At 32.2% G+C, this 27794-nt stretch overlaps 1 protein-coding gene across 1 annotated transcript in view; it reads right to left on the bottom strand.

Annotated features, from left to right (window-relative positions):
• LOC127737830 (succinate--CoA ligase [ADP-forming] subunit beta, mitochondrial-like) overlaps positions 1–26557 on the bottom strand; it is a 37521-nt gene extending 10964 nt beyond the window's left edge. The window contains exons 1-6 of the mRNA XM_052248771.1: positions 26472–26557; positions 23176–23335; positions 22747–22858; positions 20913–21072; positions 16934–17104; positions 10904–11003 (exon numbers count right to left, since the gene is read on the bottom strand). Coding sequence (XP_052104731.1) covers positions 10904–11003; positions 16934–17104; positions 20913–21072; positions 22747–22858; positions 23176–23335; positions 26472–26540 — 772 coding nt within the window. The 5' untranslated portion in view covers positions 26541–26557. The remainder of the gene's footprint in view (positions 1–10903; positions 11004–16933; positions 17105–20912; positions 21073–22746; positions 22859–23175; positions 23336–26471) is intronic.
• Positions 26558–27794: the final 1237 nt, after the last annotated feature.

The following is a 27794-nucleotide window of genomic DNA, read 5'->3' on the forward strand; positions in this document are numbered from 1 at the left end:
CACCATAATCACAGGGCATAAAGCTAGCTGCAAATGAAGACTTTGGTAATTTTACTATTATCAATAAATCTTATAATTAACAAGAATTTGTAAAATGTTGTGATGTGCAGCAGGAAATCCTGTACAAATCAATTTATTATAAAAATATACTGCAACATAATTTAGAGCCAAAAAGAGAAAAGAGCTCTTAAGCATTTGAAAAAGCAAAAGTTTTGGCTTTTAGTGAAAAAGTAAGCACAGTGATTATGCAATTGAATATAAAAAGGCAAATTACAAAGTGAGTCATATACTGCTTTCTTTCACCAATTATTGCATCATTTTGTAATTAATAATTTTATTGCATTTATCCCCAGCTTGAAAACTTACATGATGATCTATATACTCCAGAACACTATACAAAACTAGAGGCTCCAAGGGGCCTGTATTTCTCACCTAGCATTTTTTTTTAAATTGATACAATGCAAAAAGAATAAATGGGTTGAATGGAAAATGTGTGTGCAAAAATCTTGTCATGTTTTTGTCTGTCTGTTTTAGTTAGGTAAAAATTAAAACTGTGATTAAGGGGCAATCATTTGAATTATTTGTAGATCTTAGTTGCTGTTCATTTTTGCTGTTCAAAGTTTCAGTCTGTTTCAGTCTATCTATGCTGTTTACAACTCTCTCTATCTACTATAGTTGTTGCAAAATATGCAAAAAGTTGTGTAAAAAAATCTTTGGTTAGATCTTGTCATGACGATAATTTTTGAAGTTTAAAGTTTCCCTTTGTTTATTAAAAGTTTTTTTAAATTAGACACAAAAAAAAATGGCCATTTAAGGGTAATAACTCCAATAAGGAAATTGTCTAACCATTTCAGTCCAAATGGACAGAAGGTAGATCCGACATTCTGAACATTTTCGCATATGAAATGATTGTAGTTGCAGTTGGCCTGGTAGCTTCAGAAAAGAGGAGTTTTGTAAATACAGCCTATATAGGGAGCACATGTTAAACTTGCCCACCATGTCTGTTCAAAGTCAGGTTATCTGGACCATGTGTTGTTCACTTTTTTTTTTTTTTGCTTTTTGTTTACCGGTATATGTCTGTTATTTTGGGGAGGAGACTGATGATGGTGATTGGTGTGGTTTGTTGTGCTGTCGATAATTTTAGGAAATTCCAGTCTGTGCCAAACTGTATGAGTTTCTGTCTAACATTTAGTCCAAGGCTTTAAATCCCTAAATATTATTTAAATCTTACTTACAATTGGAAATGATTTTATTATCAATTCTTATTTTGCTACCACCAACTCGACCAATGTACAGTGGAAAAAGACTATTGCCAGTGAAATCAGATTTTCCGAACTCCTGCATAAAATGAAACAACCTTATCTGGAAACTCAGAATTTACCAGTATCAGGGTTTTGGTTACTGCTTATTCAGTATGGTGAAAGTGTTGATTGCAAAATAAGTAAATGAAAAAGTAATTAACACCTGTAAAGTCTTTTTAAGGACTATTTAATGAATTTAAGCAGCGAATTCAGATAAATATAACGATTTTAGTACAATTGTAAGCTGTGGCATCACACCTTTTCCTATAAACTGGCACTAAAACAGGCTAATACATCACTATAATCAACCAATAAACAACAAATGATTTTGCAATCAGACATCAAATTTATCTGTCAGGACCATCGGACTGATAACGTTTGGGATAGACTGTAATTCCTGTATCATTTTAATGTATTATCCAATAAAAAATCAAAGGTATACAGTTTTATACTAATAAAGCACAAAGGTACATGGAAATCATAAGAAACAACAATAAAAAAATAGAATGGAATGAAAAAAAAAAAATTGATGTATCTCTTAATATTTCACAATTAAAACAATAAATATCTACCAGACAAGATCCTGTCCTTACAACTGATAACCTGAACTAGAAATCATTTTTTAAGTATTTTCTTTCTTGTCTAATGTAAGATTAATAATGCTAGTGGGACCATGTAATAATAATGACTCCAGATGCATACAATAGATCTCCCATTATTAAGTTTTAAAGCATTAAAATTACCACTTATGCCTGCTACTAAGCATGCATCAATCACCGATATCTAAACATACTTAAAGACATATGAGTGGCAACAGACATTCTAAGAATATTTTTACCTACAACAGACTGTCCTTTCAATGTAGATTTTGAAACATAGTTTGTGAACAGATGCCAAGTGAAGGTTTTACCGAACCCATTGGGTCAGGTGAGCTAAAACTAGCATTTCTAAAATGATGAAAGCAATAAACATCTATCTGTCTTTTATTTCAGTTTAAATATTCATGTTGAAAGTAAGATGTGAGTCTTCAATGTTATCTGTCACAGCTATTAATGCAATTCAGCAATAAAAATGGCCAAAATATAAGGTTTTAAAAATATATTTGTAGGGGAACTGATATACACAACCTTGTGGAAAACTATATGCAAAATGAAGCCATTTATGTTCCGTGGTCTGAAATACAGATGTACTCTCCATTAAACCACATTAGAACTACTAGTTAGGCTTTGGGACAGCCACTAAATCCATTCAATGGTTTAGAAGAAGTACATCTCATTTCCATTGGAACACTTTTTTTACCCCTACTTTTATTTTCTGTAGTTTTAGGAATTCTCAATGCAGGAGGTAAAAGGTTATTTTCTGCAATGTATTTGCAATTGTTATCTCATGTTTTCTTGTATGGAGCTCATTATCCACAGAGTTTCGTGCAAATTGGTAAAAAGCAACTTTTAAGCTATTCTTTTATTTTTCCATCATCATGAAATTGCAAGTTTATTTCCTGTTCCTACATGCACATACCTCCTTTACCTCCATCTCAATGCAGACAACAAATATGGGATGTACACTACACTACCTGGTAAAAGAACTGGGTTTGGCTAAATTCAATTTCAGTTTGAGAAAAACAGATCTTTCGTGATACACAGGACTACTCAAATTAGACTCTTACATAATTCTTATTTTAAGAACCCAGAATACAGAAATCAAATAAATTACACACAAAGTTCACTACATATTAAAGAAGATATTAGGTTTGACTAATTGCTTTAAAGAGAAAGCAGGCTGAAGGCACTTTTCTTAATTCAAGAATTTCCCTCAATCTTATCAAAGGAATTCTTAATGTAGAAACCGAGGTATGGATGCACAACTAATTACTACATAGAAGAAAAGACATAAGTTTGAGTTAAATACATTTTTCTGTTCGATAAGCAAAGACAAGGGAATCCTGCAATTTATCTACAACTAATGAAGTTATTGCTATTGACTGATTGCTGTTTGCTTAACTTTCTGGTAAAAATATGTCTTTTAAAACTACATATGGTATGAAAGGGTTCTTTTTCAGCCCAGCGTTAGAGGGTTTGTAATTGCAAACTTTCAAACCGGTTCATAGTCATATGTGAAAAAAAAGGCAGGCCAACATTTTCTGATCACAACCTCCCAAAAATCATGAGATCAAAATAAGTTAAAAAATGTCATGCACAACTACACATAGCTAAGTATTTTTCTGTTCCAATGAAAAACCATAGTAGATTTTTTGGTGACATACTTTTGCTACCTACGGATGTCCAGTTCAATAACATGTCTCCCTGCATGAAATATAGGTGGAAATAAATATAGGATGTGCAAAAGGAAATAAAAAAAAAGTAAAGAGATCATTGACCCAGCAAGGCAATAAATAGGGATTGTTAGTAACACCTTAACTATGCATAAACACAATAACTGGAATATGGTCATTTAAAGGCAATATAAGACTTTGGTTCAACAATATATGCAAACAAGAGTGCACACACTAAAATGTCTTGCCTGCTTGACTGATCATGATTTAATTTTATGATGAAAGTCTTTAACATTATAAAGGTTCTACTATTGGTGTTAAATAAACTTAAGTCAACATTATCACTAATCCATGAAAATGAGGTCAAAGTCTGATAAACCCTGGCAGTCAGATATATACAACTGGAAATCATTCCAAACACCATATATAGTTGATCTAGGCCAAAAAAAAAAAAGGTTTGTTTCCCCACACCCCGACCGACTTGAAAAAAGGCTGCTGACTCAAAAATATTTTGTCCTTTTTTTTTTTCTTTTTTTTTTCGTCTGACCAAACTCTGATTTCCGAAAATTACAATCTGGATTCGACTTCTTTTTGAAAGCGTATTTGTGATCCAATCGGAATTACTCACATGGATTTTTCTAGCATTCCACAGGGTCCGGTATTCGAACCCTTTCCAAAACCTACATTTTTCCCAATTTTGGAAGCAAAATTCCCAAACGATCCCAAAATTCATTTTCATCTTTATTATTTATGACAGCGATGTTCATTTTGTTCAACCGCTAGCTTTATGCCGAAAATCGCAGACAAGTAATTTGTTAATCCGAGTAAATATATATCTGACTGACAAAACAGCATTGATACACAAAGGCCACTATAAACCGGAAATGTAGACAACTACAATACTGAATCATATTCCGGGAGTGGATAAGGCTAATTCCGGGTTTGCCGATCAACTACCATTAATAAATAAAAATTCCAAAATACAGCTATAAAATATAAACTATAGAATTGAAAACCAAAAGATATATGAAAAAGAAAGAAGAAACAGGAAATATCTTATAAAGAAACTCAAAATTATTAATTCATGTCAAAATCCAATAAAATGTGACACTTTTCTTTATCACTAAAAAATGTTGATATAAGTTGTTTTTTTATTATGTAAACAAATAACTAAAGATCTAAGAGGTAATTTCTTCTCAATTTTAAAAGACCATTAAAAATCTGGAAGAGCAAGTGATTTTAGAAAAGTGTTAGACTGCTTGACCAGTTAACATACATCTTATTTCTATCCCTTAATTAATTATTAAATCAACTGTTCCTGTCTTTGAACATAAAAAAGGCTGTAAACTTTTATCACATGTGCCCTTTAAGAACTACAATATTTTGATACTACTATAAGCTTGATCTCCTTATTTTTATATTGAGTGCCTTGTTGTCAAGTTTAAAAACAAAAAGAACAGAAAACAAGAGGCTGTCAGAGTGACAGCAAACCAGATTTTCCTGCAGAGGTCAAACCCTGAACAGTTGAGCAAGTATGGACACAACATTTAAGCTTAAAACAGCTCTGAATTTGGATTGTGATTGAATATTTGCCACAGCATAGGTTTGTGACACAAAATGAATGTGGTCAAAGAACTGAAAAATTTGAAATCGGACATTTACCTATTATGGTCCAATATCCAAAATCTAGGTACATTGTTAGAATCAGCATATCAAAGAACCCCAAGAATTCAATTTTTTATGAAATCAAACAAAAGTTTAATTTAGGACCTTTTGGACCTCAATGTGGTATTATCTAATTAACAATGAAAATAAATACAGGTTTAGATTCAGCATTTCAAAGAATCTTATATATATTCAATTTATGTTGAAATCAAACAGTTTGATTCTGGACCCCGATCTGGACCAACTTGAAAACAGGGCCCAAAATCAGAAATCTAAATATATGTTTATTTATAGACAATATAATCTTAGTTTTTAAAGAAGTTTGCTTCATCAAAAAAAAATATATATAGCATTTAGAAAGTTAGTTTATACAGAATAACAAACAAACCTAAAACAAAATTCTTCAAACAATTTACCAAAGAAAGAAGAAAATAATGCAAAATGTCATTTATCATTAATACAATGTCTTTTAAAAATCTATAAAACTTATCTGTAATTATCTTCAAAATGTCTAATAATGAACAGTAAATACTATATTTATACTGTCCTTCAGAGCTTATCATCATCAGCACTTAGGAAACAGAAAATTTTCAAATAAATCTGTCACTCCAATTATAATTAAGTGATAGATATTTACCACATGCTTTGTAATCTGATAACAAGTGAAAATTATTTAAAAAACTTAGTGGAATCAAACTTTATATATATAATTAATAAGTCCCAATATTTTTTCTTTCATTTAAAAAAAATTAGATTATTATCTAATGAAAATGATATTTGCCATTTCTGTTCAAATGAAAATAACTCAATCACATAATAAGCATTGATAAGTATAACTTTTGGCTACTAAAAGGTCTACAACTCAACAACGAGGAAAACCTAAAATCGTTAAAATTGAACTTGATCTTCATTTAGCCACAGGAAACAACATATCAAAATTTGAAAAAATTTCATCAAAGCGTTTTCATATTAATGAACAAACGCCCCCCGTACATCCCCAAATCAATAACCGATTTTTTCCTTAGAAAATCCAGTTAATAAAAATATAAATAGCAATCAAGTAGTTTCTTATTTTATTTTCACAAAAAAAGATAACTAAACACACAAAAAATCACATCGAGTATATTTGTGTTTTCCCTATTTCATTGAAAATCGCGTAAAAAAATTCCCAAAACTGGTCTGGGTCCTTTTTCCCAAAATACACAGAAAAACCCCAGGTAAAGTTAAGGTGGACACAGAGCTTAATGAATGGCATCAGCACAAACAAATTAGTACCCTGAGTGAAGTAGCCAATTTTTCGCCCATTATGGTCTATGTGTCTAACAAAAAAAAAGCACCTTACCTACCTACCAAAACATTTTCAAAAAAAAAAAAAAAAAAAAACACGTACCTACCTACCCACCAGCAAAAATCTGGGTAGGGGTGTGGGGAAACAAAGATTCTTTTAATTGTGGCCCTATTGCTAAGAGTATCTGAGAAACAACCATACCACCAAAACTTAATCTTGATCACTTATCCATGAAATAAGGTCAATGTCAGGTGTGTAGACCTTGCAATGATACTATATATATACCAAATATAGTTGTCCTAGCACTCATCATAAGTGAGAAATCATGTAATTAAATAAACTGTTATCAGTCAAGGGTGTAACTTGAATAAGCTATTAGAGAAAAATAACATACATGTGTTATTACGGATACTTTCTCTTAATCTGTAGTAACATATGTTTGTTATCAGTTAAATGTACCATAAAAATTTTTATTTTCAGTAGGCACTTGTAAATTCTTGAAACTTGCGCAGTAACTTAATACATAACCTTGAAAACTAATTTTCCAATTCAATTAATACATTTTTGATCAACCATGGTAAATCAATGAGACAAGGCTTTTAAGTGATAACTTAGCTGTAATAACAAGGCTTAGTTATTACAGGCATTTAACTTATTACATGAGACACTTGGGAAAGACTAGGAAGCTTGCGCAGAACCTCATTACATGCTCTTATTGTTATTTATTACAATAAATTAAAATACATTGTAATATATGTAGGAGAAAAGGCTTTGAAGAGATGTAGAGAAGCTGTAATAACACCCTTTAGTTATTACAGGCATATTTTTTCTGTAATAACATGGGTGTGTTATGCATGATTGGCAAACTATGGGCTGTTATATCTTTCTACAGTTTAATATACATAAAGACAATTATAATATCAATAGAACTAGTACACAATTTAATAAAATAAAGGATGTATAATGCCCCTTTGAAACATGTAACACACATATGTTATCAGAGATTTTTGATTTTTTAGCCCTCAATAACAAATGTATGTTATTTTTCTCTAATAACTTATTTAAGTTAGACCCTTGACTGGTTATCACAGAGATATGTCACGCCTTTTTGTAATTTTGATAATGCAAATGTTGAAATTAAAATAGGAATACTTTAACCCATAAGTTATGCAAATATTCAAAGTCGATGAACCATGACTAAAGGTACATGGCTAAACAATCTCCATGAAAATGAGATGTGCCAATGCTAATACAACTGCATACCAAATACCATTGACTTATTATAAGTCGTTCCCTTTAAACAAACCTAAAGACAAATATTAACTTGTAAACTATGTTAAAGCTTCAAAGTCAATGAACCATGATGAGGGGTTGGGGCTATATAATCTCCATGGAAACAATACTTGCAAATGACAATAAATTTGCAAACCAAATATCATTGACTTCACATTAGCAGTTCATCTTAATTAAACTGATCTAATCACAAACTAATACAAGTAAACTAAGCAAAAGTTTCAAAGTCAATAGACCATCACTGAGGGGGCAGGGACAAGTAATCTCCATGGAAATGAGATGTGCTAATGTTTATACAACTGCATACCAAATACCATTGACCTAACACTAGTGGTTCCCCATAAACTGACCTAATCACAAACTAATACATGTAAACTTAGCAAAAGTTTCAAAGTCAATAGACCATGACTGAGGGGGCAGGGCCAAATAATCTCCATGGAAATGAGATGTGCCTATGTGTATACAACTGCATACCAAATATCATTGACCTACCACTAATGGTACCCCATAAACTGACCTAATCACAAACTAATACATGTAAACTAAGCAAAAGTTTCAAAGTCAATAGACCATGACTAAGGGGGCAGGGCCAAATAATCTCCATGGAAATGAGATGTGCCTATGCTTATACAATTGCATACCAAATATCATTGACCTACTACTTGTGGGTCAGCATAAACTAGACCTAATCACAAACTAATACATTGTTGAAGCCGCGGACGCCCGGAACAGCATACATATGTCTTGCTTTTTGACTCCGTCAAGGAGAGACAAAAAGCAATAGATTTGTGAAGAGGTCAATGAACTAAGAGAATGAGGTCAAGAACAAGACATATGCCAGAATGAAACTTCAACACATAAGGCATCTGTAAACAGGATATAAGGTATCCAGGTCTTCTGAAATATATAGTTTTATGCAAATTGTTTTTGCCATCTATAGCTGCTGCAAGGATAAGGGTCTCTATGTTTTGGTTTTTTGCAACATTCATAGCAGACAGACAATTAAATCATAAGGACACTGCATCTTTTACTGCATTAAGAGTGATTTCATGCTACCAACAGAAACCTAAACAAGGTCTTTTTCTGTTATAATGGAACACTTTCTTTAAATTTAACTGAAAGAAAAGATTACTCCTTAATTTCTACTGAAATAAAAGAACTTTTGAAAAAAATATTAAGTGAGATAAAAAAGAACAACTAATAAACTAATTTTTGATATTAAACTATTTATAAAAATTTTTTGATATTTTTATAAACTCAAGATGCTTATGCTTTCAATGCATGCTTTCATTTCCAGGCCATGAGCAGTTGTATTTTTGATGAAACTGCTATTAATACTCACCCTTATATGGAATATCTGAAAAGATAACTAGCTAACTGAGCTAGTTTCTATAATTCAATCCTATTTTTTTCAATTTTCAGAGTGCATCAGATGCAATAGAAATAAATAAAAATTAGAATTTCAGGTAGGTCATGCATGCACTTTGATACAAACCACAATGTTGTTGTTGTTGAATATAGCTGATGAAAGCTATCCAATATGACATAGAACATCAACACAATAACATAAATAGGGAAAAATCAAGCTCTCAATTCAAGATTTTCTTCAGAAACTATACTTGAATTACAAATAAAATCTATTTTTTCTCATTATTTTATATAATTAGTCTGGATTTATTTTCTGTCAATTTGATCTATGTTCATATTGAACCCCTGCAAGTGAAGACTTTATTTTAATGGTATATCATATTTCAACATACAAAAATAACCAAACCCTTAACTTTTGAAAATGTACTCCTTTTCAAGCTAATGATTAAAATCACACGAAAAATGCATCTTTTCCCGATATGTCGCAGTTTGATGATGCAAAAAATAACATTTTACTTTAGCAACGTCATTATCTCCCCTGTAACTGTATTGTATGCCCTTAAGTGTGTTTGCTATACATGTTTAAAAATATCCTATTTATTACAAAATGTCTGCTGATAACAGACCATGCAGGGTTCGACATTAACTTTTATACCAACTTGTCCAGTTGGGCAAGTGCCCTATTACTTTTACTTGTCCGAAAGTGAAATCTACATGCCCAAACTTTTACATGCTATTTTTGTGGTTGTAATGTAGTACATGCAGATAAAATATAGTTATCATGTATATGGGGTGTAAATTGATTATGGAGTATGAAAATATACTATTGGATCATTTACATAGAGATACTTATTTCATAATAATTTATCTAAGAAATGCCATTTCAAAAAACCCTTCTTGATAAACTGACAAAAACTGACAAATTTGTTAAAGTTTAATTTCATTTTCTCTTTCAAGCTTTTACGTTTTTCCATCTTAGGGAAATACACATCCGATGTCAAATTATAAAGTTAGAACAACGAAAATAGACCTCCGCTTTCCATTGGTCGGTGGGAATAACACATGCGTCGGAAACGCCCGAGTGGTGTCCCGATGGATAACGATAATGACGAAGCAACGCCGCGGCCGCCTGATTGGCCAATATTTTTAAACGTGATCTATTTTTGGTAAAATGGGGAATTCAGTGCGAACAATTGACGAAATATACGCATTGAAGGGGGGTTAAGACCACTTTACTCGACCGTGCGGTGTTATCACTGAGTAATCTATGGACAAAACAACAGACACTATTGATTTTGTGAAATTTTAATCATATAACACTTTTTTTTTCACTTGCCTGATCGGACAACCAAGATGATGTTTTTACTTGTCCGAATACGGCATTAGCTTGCCCCGGGCAATCGGACAACCGTAAGTGTCGGACCCTGCCATATATTTGTATTTGAGACCTTTATGACATTGTATTGTATTAACAAAGTAAAATGTCATACAGTTATTAATTACAATGTATGTTGTAAATCTAATAACAAGTATGCTACTGTGTGAAACAAATAATTAGTTTATTGTTTTGAATAAAGAAATATAAACACTGGACACAACACATTAAGACAGTTTTCAATGCAAAATGTTCAAGCACATATATTTATATCTATTAACTATGCCTACTTCAATTCACAAAACATAAGACTTTTGTTTAAAGTGTAAACTATTACTTACCTTGACCTGTGGCACCTTCAGTCATAGGATTAATTTCTATCAATGTTGCATCATACTTTAGGAAGATGTCATAGTACATTTTCATCATAATATCAGCTGCCTTATAAAATAAAAAACATTTTTATAGGACGGAGAGATAATACATTATATTTTGTACACGGCCATTATCAACATGATCAAATTGATGTAGCACAACTTTAAAAAAAACCAACATAATTATAACAAATGAAATCCGAGTCTGTATATGAGGTTAAAATAGTATATGTTTATTAGATGGTAAACTAGAGGCTCAAACCAACTGCCTTTGCTCTACCTTTGTGCAATATTTACAAATATTTCATATGGTGTATATATATATATATATATATAATAAGCAAGTCTAAATGGGTACATCACCAAACAAGAATGGTAAAAGTGTCGCCACCAAATTTCGTACTTAATCTGTATTATGTAGTAATAAGCATTGTGTATAAGTTTCATAACATTTGGTTGAGGCAAACTAAAGTTAGAAAAGGAAACAAAAAATTTGTACTTAATCTTAGTTTTGTGGTAATGAATATTGTATATAGGTTTCATAATGTTTAGTTGGGGCAAACTTAAGTTACAGAATGGAAATTAAATATTTAGAAATCTTTCGATTTATAAAGGGGCATAACTCAATAATGGTTAAAGTGACACTACCCAAATTCAACTTGATCTGTGTTTTATCAGTGGAAGTCAAAATTAAACATTGCATGGTATAAAGCATTGATTGTAGTTGATTCAACTATAATCATGGACAAAAGGAAGATAACTCCAATTTTAATAAAATGCTCCGCCGGGGCGCAGCTTGATACGACCGCAGAGGTCGAACCCTGAACAGTTGGGGCAAGTATGGACACAACATTCAAGCTTGATACAGCACTGAATTTGGATTGTAATTAAATATTTGACACAGCATAGGTTTCTGACACAGAATTAAAGTGGTCTAAGAACTTAAAAATTTTCAATTTACCTATTCATACATGTGATGGACTGTGAAACTCAGATCAGGAGATTTGGAAATTTTGGTCAGGAGATTAGGACTCAGATCAGGAGGTTTTTAATCGACATTAATTTTGTTGTAAATGTAACCGTGTGCTGTAAAAATGGTCTTTTAAAGTGTGTTTTCTTCAACTTTCCAACCAATTTATTATGTTTATAGTACCCTTGTACTTATAAAGTTTCTCCATCTTTATATTCTACATGTTCAATCTAACATTGTTTTTTTCCAGTATGTTCTTTAAATTTTTTACTTCATATTCTATAAAACAATCATTGCAACCAGAACATTTGTTTAGCTGTCTGCAAATAGTTTTTAATTTATTTTTTTTCTCTTGCAAATAGTTTTTATTTGCAAACTCAGAAATTCATTCTATCTGTAAAGTTAGGGTCATAGTTATTATATAAATTTCAATTTAAGCCTTAAAAGGAAGTATAGAATCCTCAAATAATTTTCAAATTATTATTTTTTTATTTGTCCTAAGACATTTAAAATCATTTGATAACCATCCTTTTATGATTATTTGTTCAATTTATATTTTATTTATATTCTTTTAAAAATTTTCATTATTAAAAGGAAAGTAACTTAAAACAGGATAAATCAAGGGAAGTAACCCAATAAATACACAGTTTTTGTTACACAACGGCAGTTAGCCTGAGGTAAAAATCGTTGCTTACCAGTATGTTTGACACCCAAGCTGACAAGTGAAGCCATATAATTATGCATGTTAATTGATTTACAGGTAAAATATAACTTCAGGTAATGTCAGTTACACCAGATGCCTGAGATGTTATGTTGGGCAGAAATTTTTCATTCATGAAAAATTTCATACACGGGATTTTTTCAACGGGAGGGGGAGGAGACCCCTGAAAACGGGATTATTGTACTCCCGTCGGGAGGTTCACATGTATGCCTATTCAAACCATATCATTATTATTTGCTTTTATATATAAATCAGAAATAACCAATTTAAAATGGAAAATGTTAAAGAAAAAAAAGGAAAAAAAAAATCCCCCCCCCCCAATTTTTTGAACCCCCTTATGATTCATCGCCCCCAAACTCAATCCCAGCCTTTCCTTTGTGGTATGGTACCTTGCAGTACAATTTCAGAGAGATTCATACACTTGAACACAAGTTATTGTCTGGAAACTAGAAAAATGCTTGTTTTTTGGCCCCAAATTCCTAAACGTTTAGGGCAATTACCCCCAAACTCAATTCCAGCTTTCCCTTTGTGATATGGAACCTTGCTGTACAATTTCATAAAGATCCATACACTTACACACAAGTTATTGTCCTGAAACTAGAAAAATGCATGTTTTTTTTGCCCTTTTATGGCCCCTAATTACTAAAATTTTGAGGGAAAACCCCCAAAAATCAATCCCAGCCTTCCCTTTGTGATATGGAACCTTGTAGTACAATTTCATAAAGATCCATACTCTTACAAACAAGTTATTGTCATGAAACTAGAAAAATGCTTGTTTTTTGCCCCTTTTTGGCCCCTAATTCCTAATATTTGGAGGAAATTACCCCAAAAATCAATCCCAGTATTCCCTTTGTGATATGGAACCTTGTAGTACAATTTCATAAAGATCCATATACTTACAAACAAGTTATTGTCATGAAACTAGAAAAAAATGCTTGTTTTTTGCCCCTTTTTTGCCCCTAATTCCTAAAATTTGGAGACAATTACCCCCAAAATCAATCCCAGTATTCCCTTTGTGATATGGAACCTTGTGGTACAATGTCAGAGAGATCCATACACTTACACACAAGTTATGTCTGGAAGTTACAAAAATGCTTATTTTTGGCCCCTTTTGGCCCCTAATTCCTTAACTGTTAGTACCATAACCCCCAAAATCAATCCCCACCTTCTTTTTGTGGTATTGAACCTTATGGTAAAATTTCAATGAGATCCATTCACTTAAACTAAAGTTAGAGTGCGAAAACTAATGTGTATTCGGACGACGACGACGACGCCAACGTCATACCAATATACGACCACAAAAATTTTTTTGCGGTCGTATAAAAATCTAAATACATGGTTAGATTCAGCATATCAAAGAACCCCATATATTCAATTTTTGTTGAAATCAAACTAAGTTTAATTTTGGACCCTTTGGACCTTTATGTAGACCAATTTGAAAACAGAACCAAAAATTAAGAATCTAAATACACGGTTAGATTCGGCATATCAAAGAACCCCAATAATTCAATTTTTGATGAAATCAAACAAAGTAAAATTTTGGACCCTTTGGACCTCAATGTGGACCAATTTAAAAACGGGGCCCAAAATCCAAAAACTTAATACACGGTTAGATTCAGCATATTAAAGAACCCCAAGAATTCAAGAATAAAACCCCATTGAAATTGATCAAGAAATAAGCAATTTATACGAAGTATCTTCTTTTGCACAATACTGTGCAATTGATTATTTCTTGCTATTGCGCAATACTGTACAATTGACAATTTCTTGCTATTGCGCAATATTGTGCTATTGGATATTTCTTGCTATTGCGCAATACTGTGCAATTGAAGATTTCTTGCTATTGCGCAATACTGTGCAATTGAAGATTTCTTGCTATTGTGCAATACTGTGCAATTGAAAATTTCTTGCTATTGCACAATACTTATTATATAATAATTTACACATCCTGTTTGGTGTGTATCTCCTACCATATCATTATTATTTGCTTTTAAATATAAATCAGAAATAACCAACTTAAAATGGAAAATTTTAAAAGAAAAAAAAAAGGAAAAAAAGAAAAAAAAAAGAAAAAAAAAAATCCCCCCCCAAAATTTTTTGAACCCCCTTATGATTCATCACCCCCAAACTCAATCTCAGCCTTCCCTTTGTGGTATGGTACCTTGCAGTACAATTTCAGAGAGATCCATACACTTGAACACAAGTTATTGTCTGGAAACTAGAAAAATGCTTATTTTTGGCCCCTTTTTGGCCCCCAATTCCTAAACGTTTCGGGCAATTACCCCCAAACTCAATTCCAGCTTTCCCTTTGTGATATGGAACCTTGTAGTACAATTTCAGAAATATCCAAACACTTACACACAAGTTATTGTCATGAAACTAGAAAAATGCTTGTTTTTTGCCCCTTTTTTGGCCCCTAATTCCTAACATTTTGAGGCAATTACCCCCAAAATCAATTACAGCCTTCCCTTTGTGATATGGAACCTTGTGGTACAATGTCAGAGAGATCCATACACTTACACACAAGTTATTGTCTGGAAGTTACAAAAATGCTTATTGTTGGCCCCTTTTGGCCCCTAATTCCTTAACTGTTGGTACCATAACCCCCAAAATCAATCCCAACCTTCCTTTCATGGTATTGAACCTTATGGTAAAATTTCATGGAGATCCATTCACTTAAACTAAAGTTAGAGTGCGAAAACCAATGTGTCTTCGGACGACGCCAGACGACGACGACGACGACGACGACGACGACGACGACGACGACGACGCCAACGTCATACCAATATACGACCAAAAAATTTTCAATTTTTGCGGTCGTATAAAAATTACTTGATATTTAGAAGAAAATAAAAATTTTGCAGTTTTTCCATTTATAAAGGGGCATAACTCTAGAACGGTAAAAGTGACACCACAAAAATTCAAACTTGATCTGTGTTTTGTGGTAATAAGCATTGTGTATAAGTTTCATAACATTTGGTTGAGGCAAACTTAAGTTAGAGAATGGAAACTAAAAATTTTGCAATTTTTCCATTTATAAAGGAGCAAAACTCTAGAACGGTTAAAGTGACGCCACCAAAATTCAAACTTGATCTGTGTTTTATGGTAATAAGCATTGTGTATAAGTTTCATATCATTTGGTTGAGGCAAACTAAAGTTAGAGAATGGAAACTAAAAATTTTGCGATGTTTCCATATATAAAGGGGCATAACTCTAGAACGGTTAAAGTGATGCCACCAAAATTCAAACTTGATCTGTGTTTTGTGGTAATAAGCATTGTGTTTAAGTTTTATAACATTTGGTTGAGGCAAACTCAAGTTAGAGAACGGAAACCAATTTTGGGACGCACGGACGGACATACGTATGTACAGACAGACAAGGGTTAAACTTAATGCCCCCACCGCTACGGCGGGGGCATAAAAAAAGTAAAATCACGAACAAATGTTAAATATTCCGGATAACTTATATCCTTCATGAGTAAGATGTCAAATGATTCTTATCTTGACATGTGGTAGTCAAACTGTTTGATCACCCCATAAGATTTATCGTTGGCTATTATTCAGACATTTTATATATATATATATATAAAAGTCTAAAGATTTGCGCAACAGTACATGTACTAATATAACATGGTAATATACGAAAATGATGTTATAAAATCGTGTTGACAAATATTTCGGCTTGATATATATATATTGACTGTCCATATAAAAAATCTTGCAAAATACAATGTAAAATTCACAGAAAGGACATTGAAGTCCATTTCCATAATACACTACATAAATAAAGGACTTTCACTCAGTAAATACCTTATAGGTATATGGACCTGTTAGATTATATTGACACTCAGACTTCGTCAATAATCCCTAATTGATTATAAACATATAATGATAAATTGAAATCAGGTCTCATAGTCACCCTAACTATAAGATTTCAAAATATTTGGCTTTTATGTTTCAGATATGAAATTTGAATAAAAATGAATCTGTTTGAATGACATATTTTGACCTAAGTTGTCTTGTTTATAAAGATGCTTTGACACTAAAAATCTTACTATGAAAACATAAAAGATCAGTAGCTTCTAAGAACAGGAGAAAAATGATAAGTAAATAATGACAGATGTCAAAGAAAAGGCCACACTGGCTCTTTCATGAAAGAATTGGAGAAATATAACAGTTTGATTTGTGCCTTTTGCTGTCCGATTAATGTATATCCCAATTCTCTTTTTTATTCTAACTAAAAATGATAGCAATAAAACCATCATCCTTTTATAAGTACTTTATAACCTTTATATCACAATTTCTACCTTATCGATACATGACGGATCAAATCCCATATGTGCTGCCATTTGTACAGCTTGATTCCTGGACATTCCATTAAAAATATCTATAGGTTCTTTGATAATTGCATGTGGGTTTTCATTGGCAACTTCTTCTATATTCATTCCACCTTGAGAACTTCCTACCAGTACTGGTCCCTAAAATGAAAGAATGGATAAATGTAGATGTTGTTGAACATCATTATTAAAGAAATACAATAATCAGCCAAAAAATGTTACAAGAGGTAAAGAGTTATACTGTTTAAAATAGTGTGAAAGTTTAATACATTTCTGTTTCTCACAGATCAGAAATGTAGATAACAACCTACAACACTTCATGACAATTGTAAGTCAATCCAAACTATTAAAAAAAAGAACACACATAAACATTACAGGTAAATCAGTTATCTACCTGTACATGTTAATATTACAGGCCGGAGACATACAAACTCACCCAGGCCCAACAAATATAAAGTATCCATGTGGAATATGTAACAAAAATGTCAACTGGAATGCTAAAGCCCTTCAATGTGATGGCTGTGATATATGGTACCATACAAATGTACCACCACATATTTATAAAGCACTTCAAGGTAACAGCTTAAGCTGGATATGCTTGCAATGCATCCTACCTAACTTCTCGACAACATTCTTTGAGACTGAAGAACGCATTGAGTTAACAAACAGATTTAACACTTCCAATGTCAGCCTCGCTGACATACCGATAAACACCTCTGATCCACCATTTGCAAGCCAAGCTGCTTTGGCGACAAACTCCCCATATTCACCAATGGACAGCCATGCTGTCTTTCCGAGAAACCACAAAGAATCATCACGGGAGATAAATGCAGAAACATCAAGGAATAGCACTAGCTCATTGTTTAAACATCATTTGAACACTACAATAGATGAATCTGTCCAACTAAAACCAAAAGCAACATCTCCAAAAAACATGGATAACTCCAAATCTGCAGTACATTATAGTAGTGATAATAGTTACACGACCAGCCAGTCAGAAATGACAACAAAGTCTGACAAATTAACCATCTTAATGACCAACTTTTAAAGTATAACAAATAAAGGCACTGAACTGTCAAACATCATATCAAGTTCATCTCTGGAAATAATAATTGGTACAGAAACACATCTGGATTCAGCTTATAACAATGCTGAAATATTACCACATGACATACCAAGTAGTCACCAGTACAAAATATACAGAAAAGACAGGAAAGAACTCTTAGACAAAAATGATGGAGGAGTCCTGATAATGGCAAGACCAGACATTAGGTGATCGCTTGTCGCCTTATATTTTTATTCTCTGTGCTGAGATATTAGCACTAAAAATACGAAATAATGATAAAATAAATGGCATTACAGTTACTCAAGCTGAGAACAAACTTTCACAATTTGCTGATGACACATCTCTTATTTTAGATGTTAGAGAAGAATCTTTGAATGAAGCATTAAATGAATTAGATTGGTTTGGAAATATATCTGGTTTAAATATTAATTTTTCTAAAACACAAGTTATTTGGATAGGAAATAAAAAGTATAGTAATGAGGTATTATGCCAAAATAGAAACCTTACATGGGGAGAAACATGTTTTAAGTTATTAGGTATAAGCTTTGATGTTAATCTTGATAGAATTGTAAAAATTAATTATGATGAAAAAATTGTACAAATAAAATGTGTAATTAAACAATGGTCACAACGAAATATTGCTGTTATTGGTAGAATTACTGTTGTAAAGACATTGATATTGCCTATTTTAAATCATTTGTTTATATCCTTACCAAATCCAAGTGATGATATTTTAAAAAATGTTATTGAACTTATGTACAATTTTATATGGAGTTCACCAATTGATAGAATAAAGAGAGATGTTTTACAAAATGATATTGAAGATGGTGGACTCAAAATGATAAATCTTAGTGCATTTATTTTAGCACTGAAGTGTACATGGATAAGGAGATTATTTAAAACAGAAAACAAATGGCAGAATGTTTTTTTGTCAAATGTTCATGTAGAACTTGAAAAATTTTATGGTTGTGGAAGTGTTTATATACAAAAATTACAACAAAATATCAAAAATAAATTTTGGCAAGATGTTCTGAAAGCATGGCAACTTCTCAGAGAAAAAAATGAATATGACAGTTGGGAATGCTTTCTTGCTAGTCCAATCTGGCTTAACAATAATATAAAGGTAGCAAATAAACCTATTTTTATAAAGATTGGTTTGAAAATGGTATAAGATTTATAAATGATATTGTAAATGAAGATGGACCTTTTTTTCTCATCAAAAATTAGAAGAAATGTATCAGATAAATGTGAATTTCATGAGATGTAATAGTATTATATCTGCTATACATCAAGCATCAAAATCATTTGTGGGAAAAAATCACAAATTAGAAATACCTTTAATTCCATCTGCTATTAAAAGACTTGTTAAAAGTTCAAAAGGATCTAAAGATATGTATATTGTTTTAAACAAGAGGCTCTCAAGAGCCTGAATCGCTCACCTGTATTTCAGAGGAGAAATTTTTAAATGTTAGCAAACTCGATGAACAAATGTGTAAAATTGTCTTTAAAGGGCAATAACTCCTTAAGGGGGTCAATTGACAATTTTGGTCAGATTAACTTTTTTGTAGATCTTACTTTGCTGAACATTATTGCAGCTTACAGTTTATATCTATCTATAATAATATTCAAGATAATAACAAAAAACTGCAAAATTTTGTTAAAACTACCAATTTGGTGGCAGAAACCCAACAATGGGTTGTTCGATTCGTCTGATAATTACAGGGCCATTAGATCTTGACCAATTGAACAATTTTACCCCATGTCAGATTTGCTCTAAAAGCTTGAATTTTTAAGATATAAGCCAATAAACTGCTTCGCTAAGCACAGCTAGATTCGCCCGCAGAGGTCCAACCCTGAACAGTTGGGGCAAAAATGGACACAATATTCAAGCTTGATTTAGGTCTGAATTTGGGTTGTAATTAAAAAATTGACATATTATAGGTTTCTGAATAAATGTAGTCAAAGAACTTGAATTGGTTATATGAATTGAATTAATACTCAATTAAAGATTTCTTGCTGTTGTGCAATACTTAGTAAATCTGTTGTCAGACTATAAACAAATAAGGTTCAATTAATTCTCAATGTCATATTAGAAATTTATGAAAATAAACAGGGAGCTTACATCAATAGATATAAACAATTCACCAAAGTTTCTTGAGAATTGGTGACAGCATTTTTGAGTTATTGTCCAAAAACTGGAAAATCACCCATTTTTTAAATGAATAAACCCCAAAACTCAGAAATGTAAAATGTAAAATTTATAAAATTCTAAAGGGAGCTTACATCAATAAATACAAACAATTCACCAAAGTTTCATAAGAATTGCTGAAAGCATTTTTGAGTTTTTGTCCGAAAACTGGAAAATCCCCCCTTTTTTAATGAATAAAACCCTGTAACTCGGAAACATAAAATCTAAAATTTATAAAAATCAAAAGGGAGCTCATGTCAATAGATATAAACAATTCACCACAATTTCTTGCAAGTTGGTAAAAGCATTCTTGACTTATTGTCCGAAAACTGGAAAATCCCACTTTTTTTAATGAATAAAACCCCATAACTCGGAAACGTAAAATCTAAATTTTATAAAAAAACGAAAGGGAGCTCACGTCAATTGATATAAACAATTCACTTAAGTTTTATGCAAATTGGTTTAAGCATTTTTGAGTTAATGTCCGACATGTTGACGACGGACAGACGGACGGACAACGGTATACCATAATACGTCCCGTAAACGGGCGTATAAAAACAGTTTTTCCCATCTTGCTCTACTAGTCAAATTTTACTCCAGACCATAGTTAAAATTTCTGGACAAACTTTCACAAAGAATTACTGGTACAATTTGATAACATCCATTTAAACGAACCATCAATTTAAATATCTTACAGCAAAAGAACGTTCCATAGCAATAGCAAAGTAGAATTCTCTCCTGGAGTACAGTCTCTCAGACAACATCACTGTATTACAAGGTCTGCCCAGTGGTGCTTGTTTTGTAATGAGATCATAACCTAACATTTGCTCAGCAGTCTTCTTTGCTTCTTCTGGCCTATATTAAATGAGACATTTTTTATTTACTAATGTTTCTCATACACAAAAAAATTAAAGAAGAATGTGTCTGAGGACACAAATGCCACTGATCTAGTTTGCTTATAATACTCGAAAATACTTTTTGAGAGCATTTGATGTCACTGCAAGTTTTTAAAGAGTTCTATTGTTCTAGTCTTAGGTATTTTTGTGCTGTGTGTTATTTTAATATTTTCACTGTTTTGTTTTAATTTCTTATGTGATAAGTTTTCTGATAAGTTCTGTTTTCACCAGTGAATTTCTCCATTCTTGAATAATGCTTTGGTTCTTTTACTAATCTAATCTCTTTGTTAGCTTTATTTTTTATTCCAGAACAGTGACTCACTGCCTAAATTTGTACTCTTTCTGGGAGTTGTGGTTCTTAGCATTGTGTATGAGTTTCATAAAATTTGCATTAGGCAAACTTAAGTTAGAGTGCAGAAACAAATAAACTTGCAATTTTCCAAGTTATAAAGGGGAATAACTCTGGAACAGTAGTGACTCACTGCCCAAATTCAAACTCTGTCTGCATACATTCCAGATTGAAACATGATTGTCATAATATTATATTGTTGCTAAATTGTTTTTTTTATCTTAAAACTATTAGTAATTTTTCAAAATTAAAAGAGCAACCACTTGTCCTTTACTGTTTTGATATGTCAATGTGCATTGTTGTTTGAAAGTTTTTGATGGTTTTTAATCCAAAGTTGTTTCATTTTGGAACATTGGAGTGCCTTGTTTCTTAAATTTTGTTGATTTTGAGCCACACCTTTAACATTTCTGGAAATATGTAATTTAAGATTGGAAGATGAACGGAAAAAAAACTGATATCATTTTCTTTCGTAACTATTTTCATAGCAACCTAATCTGAAAAATCATAAGTGAGAATAAGAACCTATACAGATCATACTATCACAAGAGTAGGAAATGTATGAAATATACTCACTCAATAATGAGGTAAATAATCCAGTGAAGTTTAACTCACACTGTGAGTAAAACAAATAAGGAATGCAACACAATTTTCAGTTGTTTGTCTGTTCTATATGAGAATTACTGCTTGAAGAGCAGCAAAAACCTCATGAAATCAATACCAGAGATAATATTCGATAGAACTCAGTAATTTTTGCATTTTTTTCTTTTAGTATTGTACTTCATTCCATGTTCATTTTCAAAGCATATGAGTGAAAATTTACTACTGAATTCTAACCTCATTTTGTACCATATTTTGAACATGTCAAAAAAAATTCAGACACCTGTGATGCTATCTGTCTACAGCTATAAAAATCAGGTCTTTTCATTCAGTATCATAGAATGTTTTTGTGATTTAATCTAATGATAAACCAGGATAAACTATTTCTCATCCTGAGCACTTGTCACAGAAATCAAACATTTGTTTCTAAACTTCAGTGCAATTTAGAGCTTGACATATTACATTGACAACTGTCTACTGTTGACCTCTTTCATTCTTTGGGGAGTTTTCTTGCTGTTGGTCTCAGTTACAGGTATCCTTATCTCCTTTTATTTATTCACAGCATAAATATTTAATGCCTCTGAATCATTTGTATACATCTAATTCACATCAACTCATCACAAAGAACATTTCTATTAGTTTTGACTATACTGATAACATGAAAAAAAGTATCTAAATAAACCTTACGTATAACAGATTTTGACTCCTCCTTTCAGACCACTTGTAAATGAACCCTTCCCTCTTCCACCAGAAAGTACCTGAGCCTTTACCACCACATCTGTTGAACCTGTTTCTGAAGCTATAAAAATATTAAAACAAAGTCAATTCAGTACAAAAAAGACACCCACATTTTTACACTTATGACCACAAAATTCTGTTTTAAACATAAAATTAATATTATTCAATAAAGCTCAATTTCATTACAAGCAAGTGAATAGTGATTTTTAAGATATTCAAATGGTAAACAAGTTGACTTTCCAAGCATCTACATAACAAATTGTATAGAATTATGGCCATTATTTTCTGAGAACAGCCTGCAGATGTGGACATGGCTATTGAGAATATGTCAATAGTCCCTCTGAATTTTGTTGAGGCAAACTAAACAGTCTGATATACCCAATTCTGCTGATGACTTTTGCACCTCTTCTGTTGTTTCACAGACTCTGTATCTTGGTATTGGTATTCCAGCCTTCTCCAATAAACCAAAACTCAGGTATTCATGAATGGATAAATTTCTCTGTTGAGACTGCTGAGGGGGGATAGAACCAGCAAGAATCTGTAAAACAATAAATAAATAATTAACAGCATTCGGTAGACAAGCCATATCTTCAGAGAAAAATAAGTCAAATAAAAATTCAAAAAAAATAGGTGGACAATGGTACTTTTTGGCAAAGATTCTGAGATTTGTGTTCAGTCAAATTCTGATTAGGTGATCAGGAGAAGCAGGTACAAATGGTGTGGTGTAGAGTGTACATATGACAAAGTCCATTTCATGCCAAAGTAGGTCCCAAAAATCATTAGGATGTAGAAATGAAATAGGACTTGCAAAAGAACATGATATGAGCACATGGTGAGTAACATTCTGTGAAAGTTTTGAACACAAAATACAGGAGGTAAAGTTTGGTAACATCTTGCCTAGTAGTTTATTTCAGAGGAGAGGTTTAAGACAAGGAATGGACAACATGTGATGACAAAAGCTCACATAGCATTTAAGGCCAGGTGAGCTAAAAGAGCTATAATTGTAATTCATATGCAATTACTCCTGCAAGGAGTCAACTGACAAATTCAATCTTGTGTTGTGAATTGCAATGTGACTGAAATTTTGTATCAATTAAAACTACTCTTGACCCTGAATCCCGGTAGTGGGTCCATTTGCACCTTATTTTTCATGTTTTTATTCAAATACAGGTTGAATTACCATATAGCGGGTTATTTTTGCAGGTTGAAAATTTCGCGATTTAGGGGCTAAAAAGTATACGAAAAATTTTGGACGTTTTTATTTTGGTGGATTCTTAAATCCCAATTAAATATTTTGGCAGATACTGAAATTTTTGCAGATAAAAAGTTGTTAAAATTGAGAAGCAAGTGTCTATTGTTATTGTTAATTTATTTTTTTTTACCTGAATGACGTCTTATTTATTGATTATATTCTGATACAGTTAATCAATAGAATACCGGTAACTTAGATATTTGTCACAGGTATACACACTTCTTATAAATTTTACTGTTGATAAGTTAAGAAATTGACCGGACCAAATTAATAAGGGTAATTACCTGATAGAGTACCTTACACTCTTAACCTATTTGACACTAATTGATAAGGGTATACACACCTGACAGTCATTTTATAAAATACATACATGTATGTACAATGCCCCTTGAAATTTATGTTGTTAGAACTAACCTATACTGTTAACAGTGATATTGTTGTCTTTTTTCAAAACTACCTGTACCGTTTTTTACTGGGAAAAATGCATATTTTTTATTGAAATTGGGAAATTTGTATATTTTATTCTAAACACATCTCCGATTTTTTGCTGACCTTTGCTGTCTTTTTTGCAATGTTTTTTCATGTATATTTTGGTTGTCAGACATTTTCAACCTGAAAGGTACTTTTTGGAGAGGGGAAAGAAACAGAAGCAATGATGGTACTTAATGCATTGAAAACCACATGTGTTACAAACACCATGATGATTCTGATCAGAAAACCGGATCTTAAAAGTGCTTTCTAATATCAAAATACATGAATACGATATTTACAAACATTACTACCAATGCCATCACTGTTTGGGGAAAATGTAAAACATTTTGGGAGGAATTTTAAGCCATTTTTTTTAGTAATTGGGAATTTTATCTAGGGGAAAAAGCCGAATTTCGGCTGTAATTTGAGGCAAACAATATCACTGGTTAATGACCTGCCGACCCGAAAAAAAAATAGATCGTTTACAAAACTCTTTAACTATTAGAAAGTATCAAATGTATGCATAAATTTTTGGCGGAATATATTTCACGATTTTCATTATCCGCTGAAATTAGTGAAAATAAACACCCCTCGAAAATAAATGTTAATTACATGTATTTATGATTACTGATAATTGGTATTTACGAAGCTAATTTGGTATTATTGTTATGCGTTTGAAAATCATGATTGTTGTTATAACTAGCTTTTGTGTAGAAATCTAAATATTTTGGTGCTCTTTTTGATTTGGAATAGGGCATTATTTGAATGATTGTGTGAGCTTCAAGTTTATTATTGTTATGTTTATAATTGCCTCAAGTTTTTTTGCACATGGAAATAATTGCTCCATATGAACTGATAGCTGTATTACAACACCAAATAAGCAAAAAAATTATGTATGTTGGTATCTTCAATCTTTTTTACCATCGTGGAAATAAATGCTCTGCAGCAACTTATATAGCTAAAATGCAATACCATCAGAACACCTAATAAACATACATGTGCATTTTGGACATGTTTTTGTGTTATTCATTGTTGTCTCGGTAATCTCATTGTTACAAATTTGATTGTCGTTTGATATCTTCCTCCTTTCATTTACAAGTCTTGGATGAATGAACTTGGCCTTTGATCATCAAGACAATATTCATTATTCATTTTGTCAAAATAATTCACAATACACTAAAGGGAACCTGTTTACCTTTTTACACTAACTTATATACAACCCACCACCATGGATAATCCCCAGCCCAACACCAAGGGAGTGTTGGAGGAAGCTAAAGTACTCGGAGAGAACCACTGGTCTCCTCAGAAAAAATAGACAAACCAAAGACATATCTTAAGATTGATCTCCAGGTCAAAGCTGGGGGCCACTTTGACCAATCAAGGCACCTAAAGTACCCATTCTAGTTAAAACTACTGTCTGGGTACCAGAGATGTGTGAGGGAGAAAGAAAATCACTTTTCTAATGTACTGAAATTTCCAGTGTTCCTATTTAGGATTGAACCAGGGACCTATACTATAGCAACGATCTTAACCACTGAGCCTTGAACCAACAATACAAAAATAAAACACAATTAAAAAATTATTCATAAAAAAACCTTTTTAAAATAAAAGGATGCAAATGAACTCATGGTGCGAACGTGAAAGGCAGACATGGACCCGGATTCCTGAACCCCAAAAGGGAGTATACCACTACTAACAGGATAATTTCGACATAAACAAAAGATTGCTTCTTTCTAATAATACACAGAATCTTTCAAAGTTCCAATATCATGAATGAGAGGATGCAAGAATTAAGGTGTTACAAGTTCATGAATTTTGTCAAGGACAGACCTGAGTCAGTGAGTGACATTTGTCGACTAGTTCAGCTAGCTGTCCGACCTATTTCACCAGAATGTTATATATAGTCTTATTGCTAGGAAAATGGACAAAAGACATGTTAATTTGTATATACCCTCAAAGAGTTGCCTGTATTTAATTTTTGTGCAAGGCGACCTGTCGTCCGCAAAATAACAGACGCCATTTTTTTCAAACGAAAAGTAACGTACCGGAGAAGAAACGATTTTCCGGTTTTCCCCTTCTTTAGTGAGTGTGCATGAAATTGGTTTAGATATAAGAAAATCAAAGTGTAGGTTGTAAATAGATGCTTACAACTTGCTGATTCTAAAATCGAATTGTGGAGGTCCTGAAATAATTGTGGAGCCGAGGTCAGGAAATAATTGTGAACCTCCATAAATATTAAAGGATATCCTAAAATTGAAGATCATTGAATAGTCACGGGAGGTCCTGAAATAATTGTGAAATAATGAATAAAAAAAAGAATATCCTGAAATATATAAGGACCTCCTGAAATAATGAAATTTTGAACTATTATTTGTGGAGGTCAGGCCAGAAATTACTCAGGATATCATAAAATCGAATTATGGAGGTCCTGAAATATTTCCTGAGGAGCTGCTTTGGCTAAATCATGTCATCAGGGCTTGCTATGAACACTTATATAATATCTATCATTAACAAGACCTGCCGTCTGACTTTCCTGACTTTTTTCTGGTCTTCAAAGTCAAGATCCAAACAATATATTAATAAAAACTGTGTAACAAAGGAATTAAGTATTGAAAATTAACTTGAAAACAATTAAAACATTGAAAAGATTCAAACTGAAATATTTACTAGATAAAAATCCTAGACAATAAAAGATCTGTTAATGTTGAAATATTTACTAGATAAAATCCTAGACAATAAATGATCTGTTAATGTAGGAATTTGGATACTCAGCTCACTCTTACTACGGTGACTTCTGGTGTTCTGCTATAGAGATGTTCTGTCGTAATGGGTCATTTTACATTGTAAAAGAATGATTTTTAAAGGTGAATAAGATCATCGTTTTATTTGGGGACTTGTTACTCATTCTGTAGTTTTCTTTGTGAGTTTATGCACTGTTGTCTGTCTTTTCCTCTTTTGTTCTTGGACATGGGTTTGTTTTTCCTTCCTTTGAATAAAGGTGTTTGATTAACCTCTCCTTATTTTCTTACTTTCAGTTTTATACTCATCTGGGAATATAATTTAAAAACATGTGTACTGCATGCAGGCGAGGTTCATCCTTCTCCAATTCTGCATGCATAAATACAGTTTTACGGAAAACAAAGGACAGTGCGCAAGTCTATGGACAGTAAGTTAAAACGGTAAGTCATGGGCATTAGACAGTACCTTTTCTTGTGGTCAATAATTTAAAACGCACTAATAAAATTGAGAATGGAAACCTGGAATGTGTCAAAGA

The sequence above is a fragment of the Mytilus californianus genome, unplaced genomic scaffold (assembly GCF_021869535.1).
Source record: "Mytilus californianus isolate M0D057914Y unplaced genomic scaffold, xbMytCali1.0.p SCAF_4, whole genome shotgun sequence".
NCBI classification, from domain to species: Eukaryota; Metazoa; Mollusca; class Bivalvia; order Mytilida; family Mytilidae; genus Mytilus; species Mytilus californianus.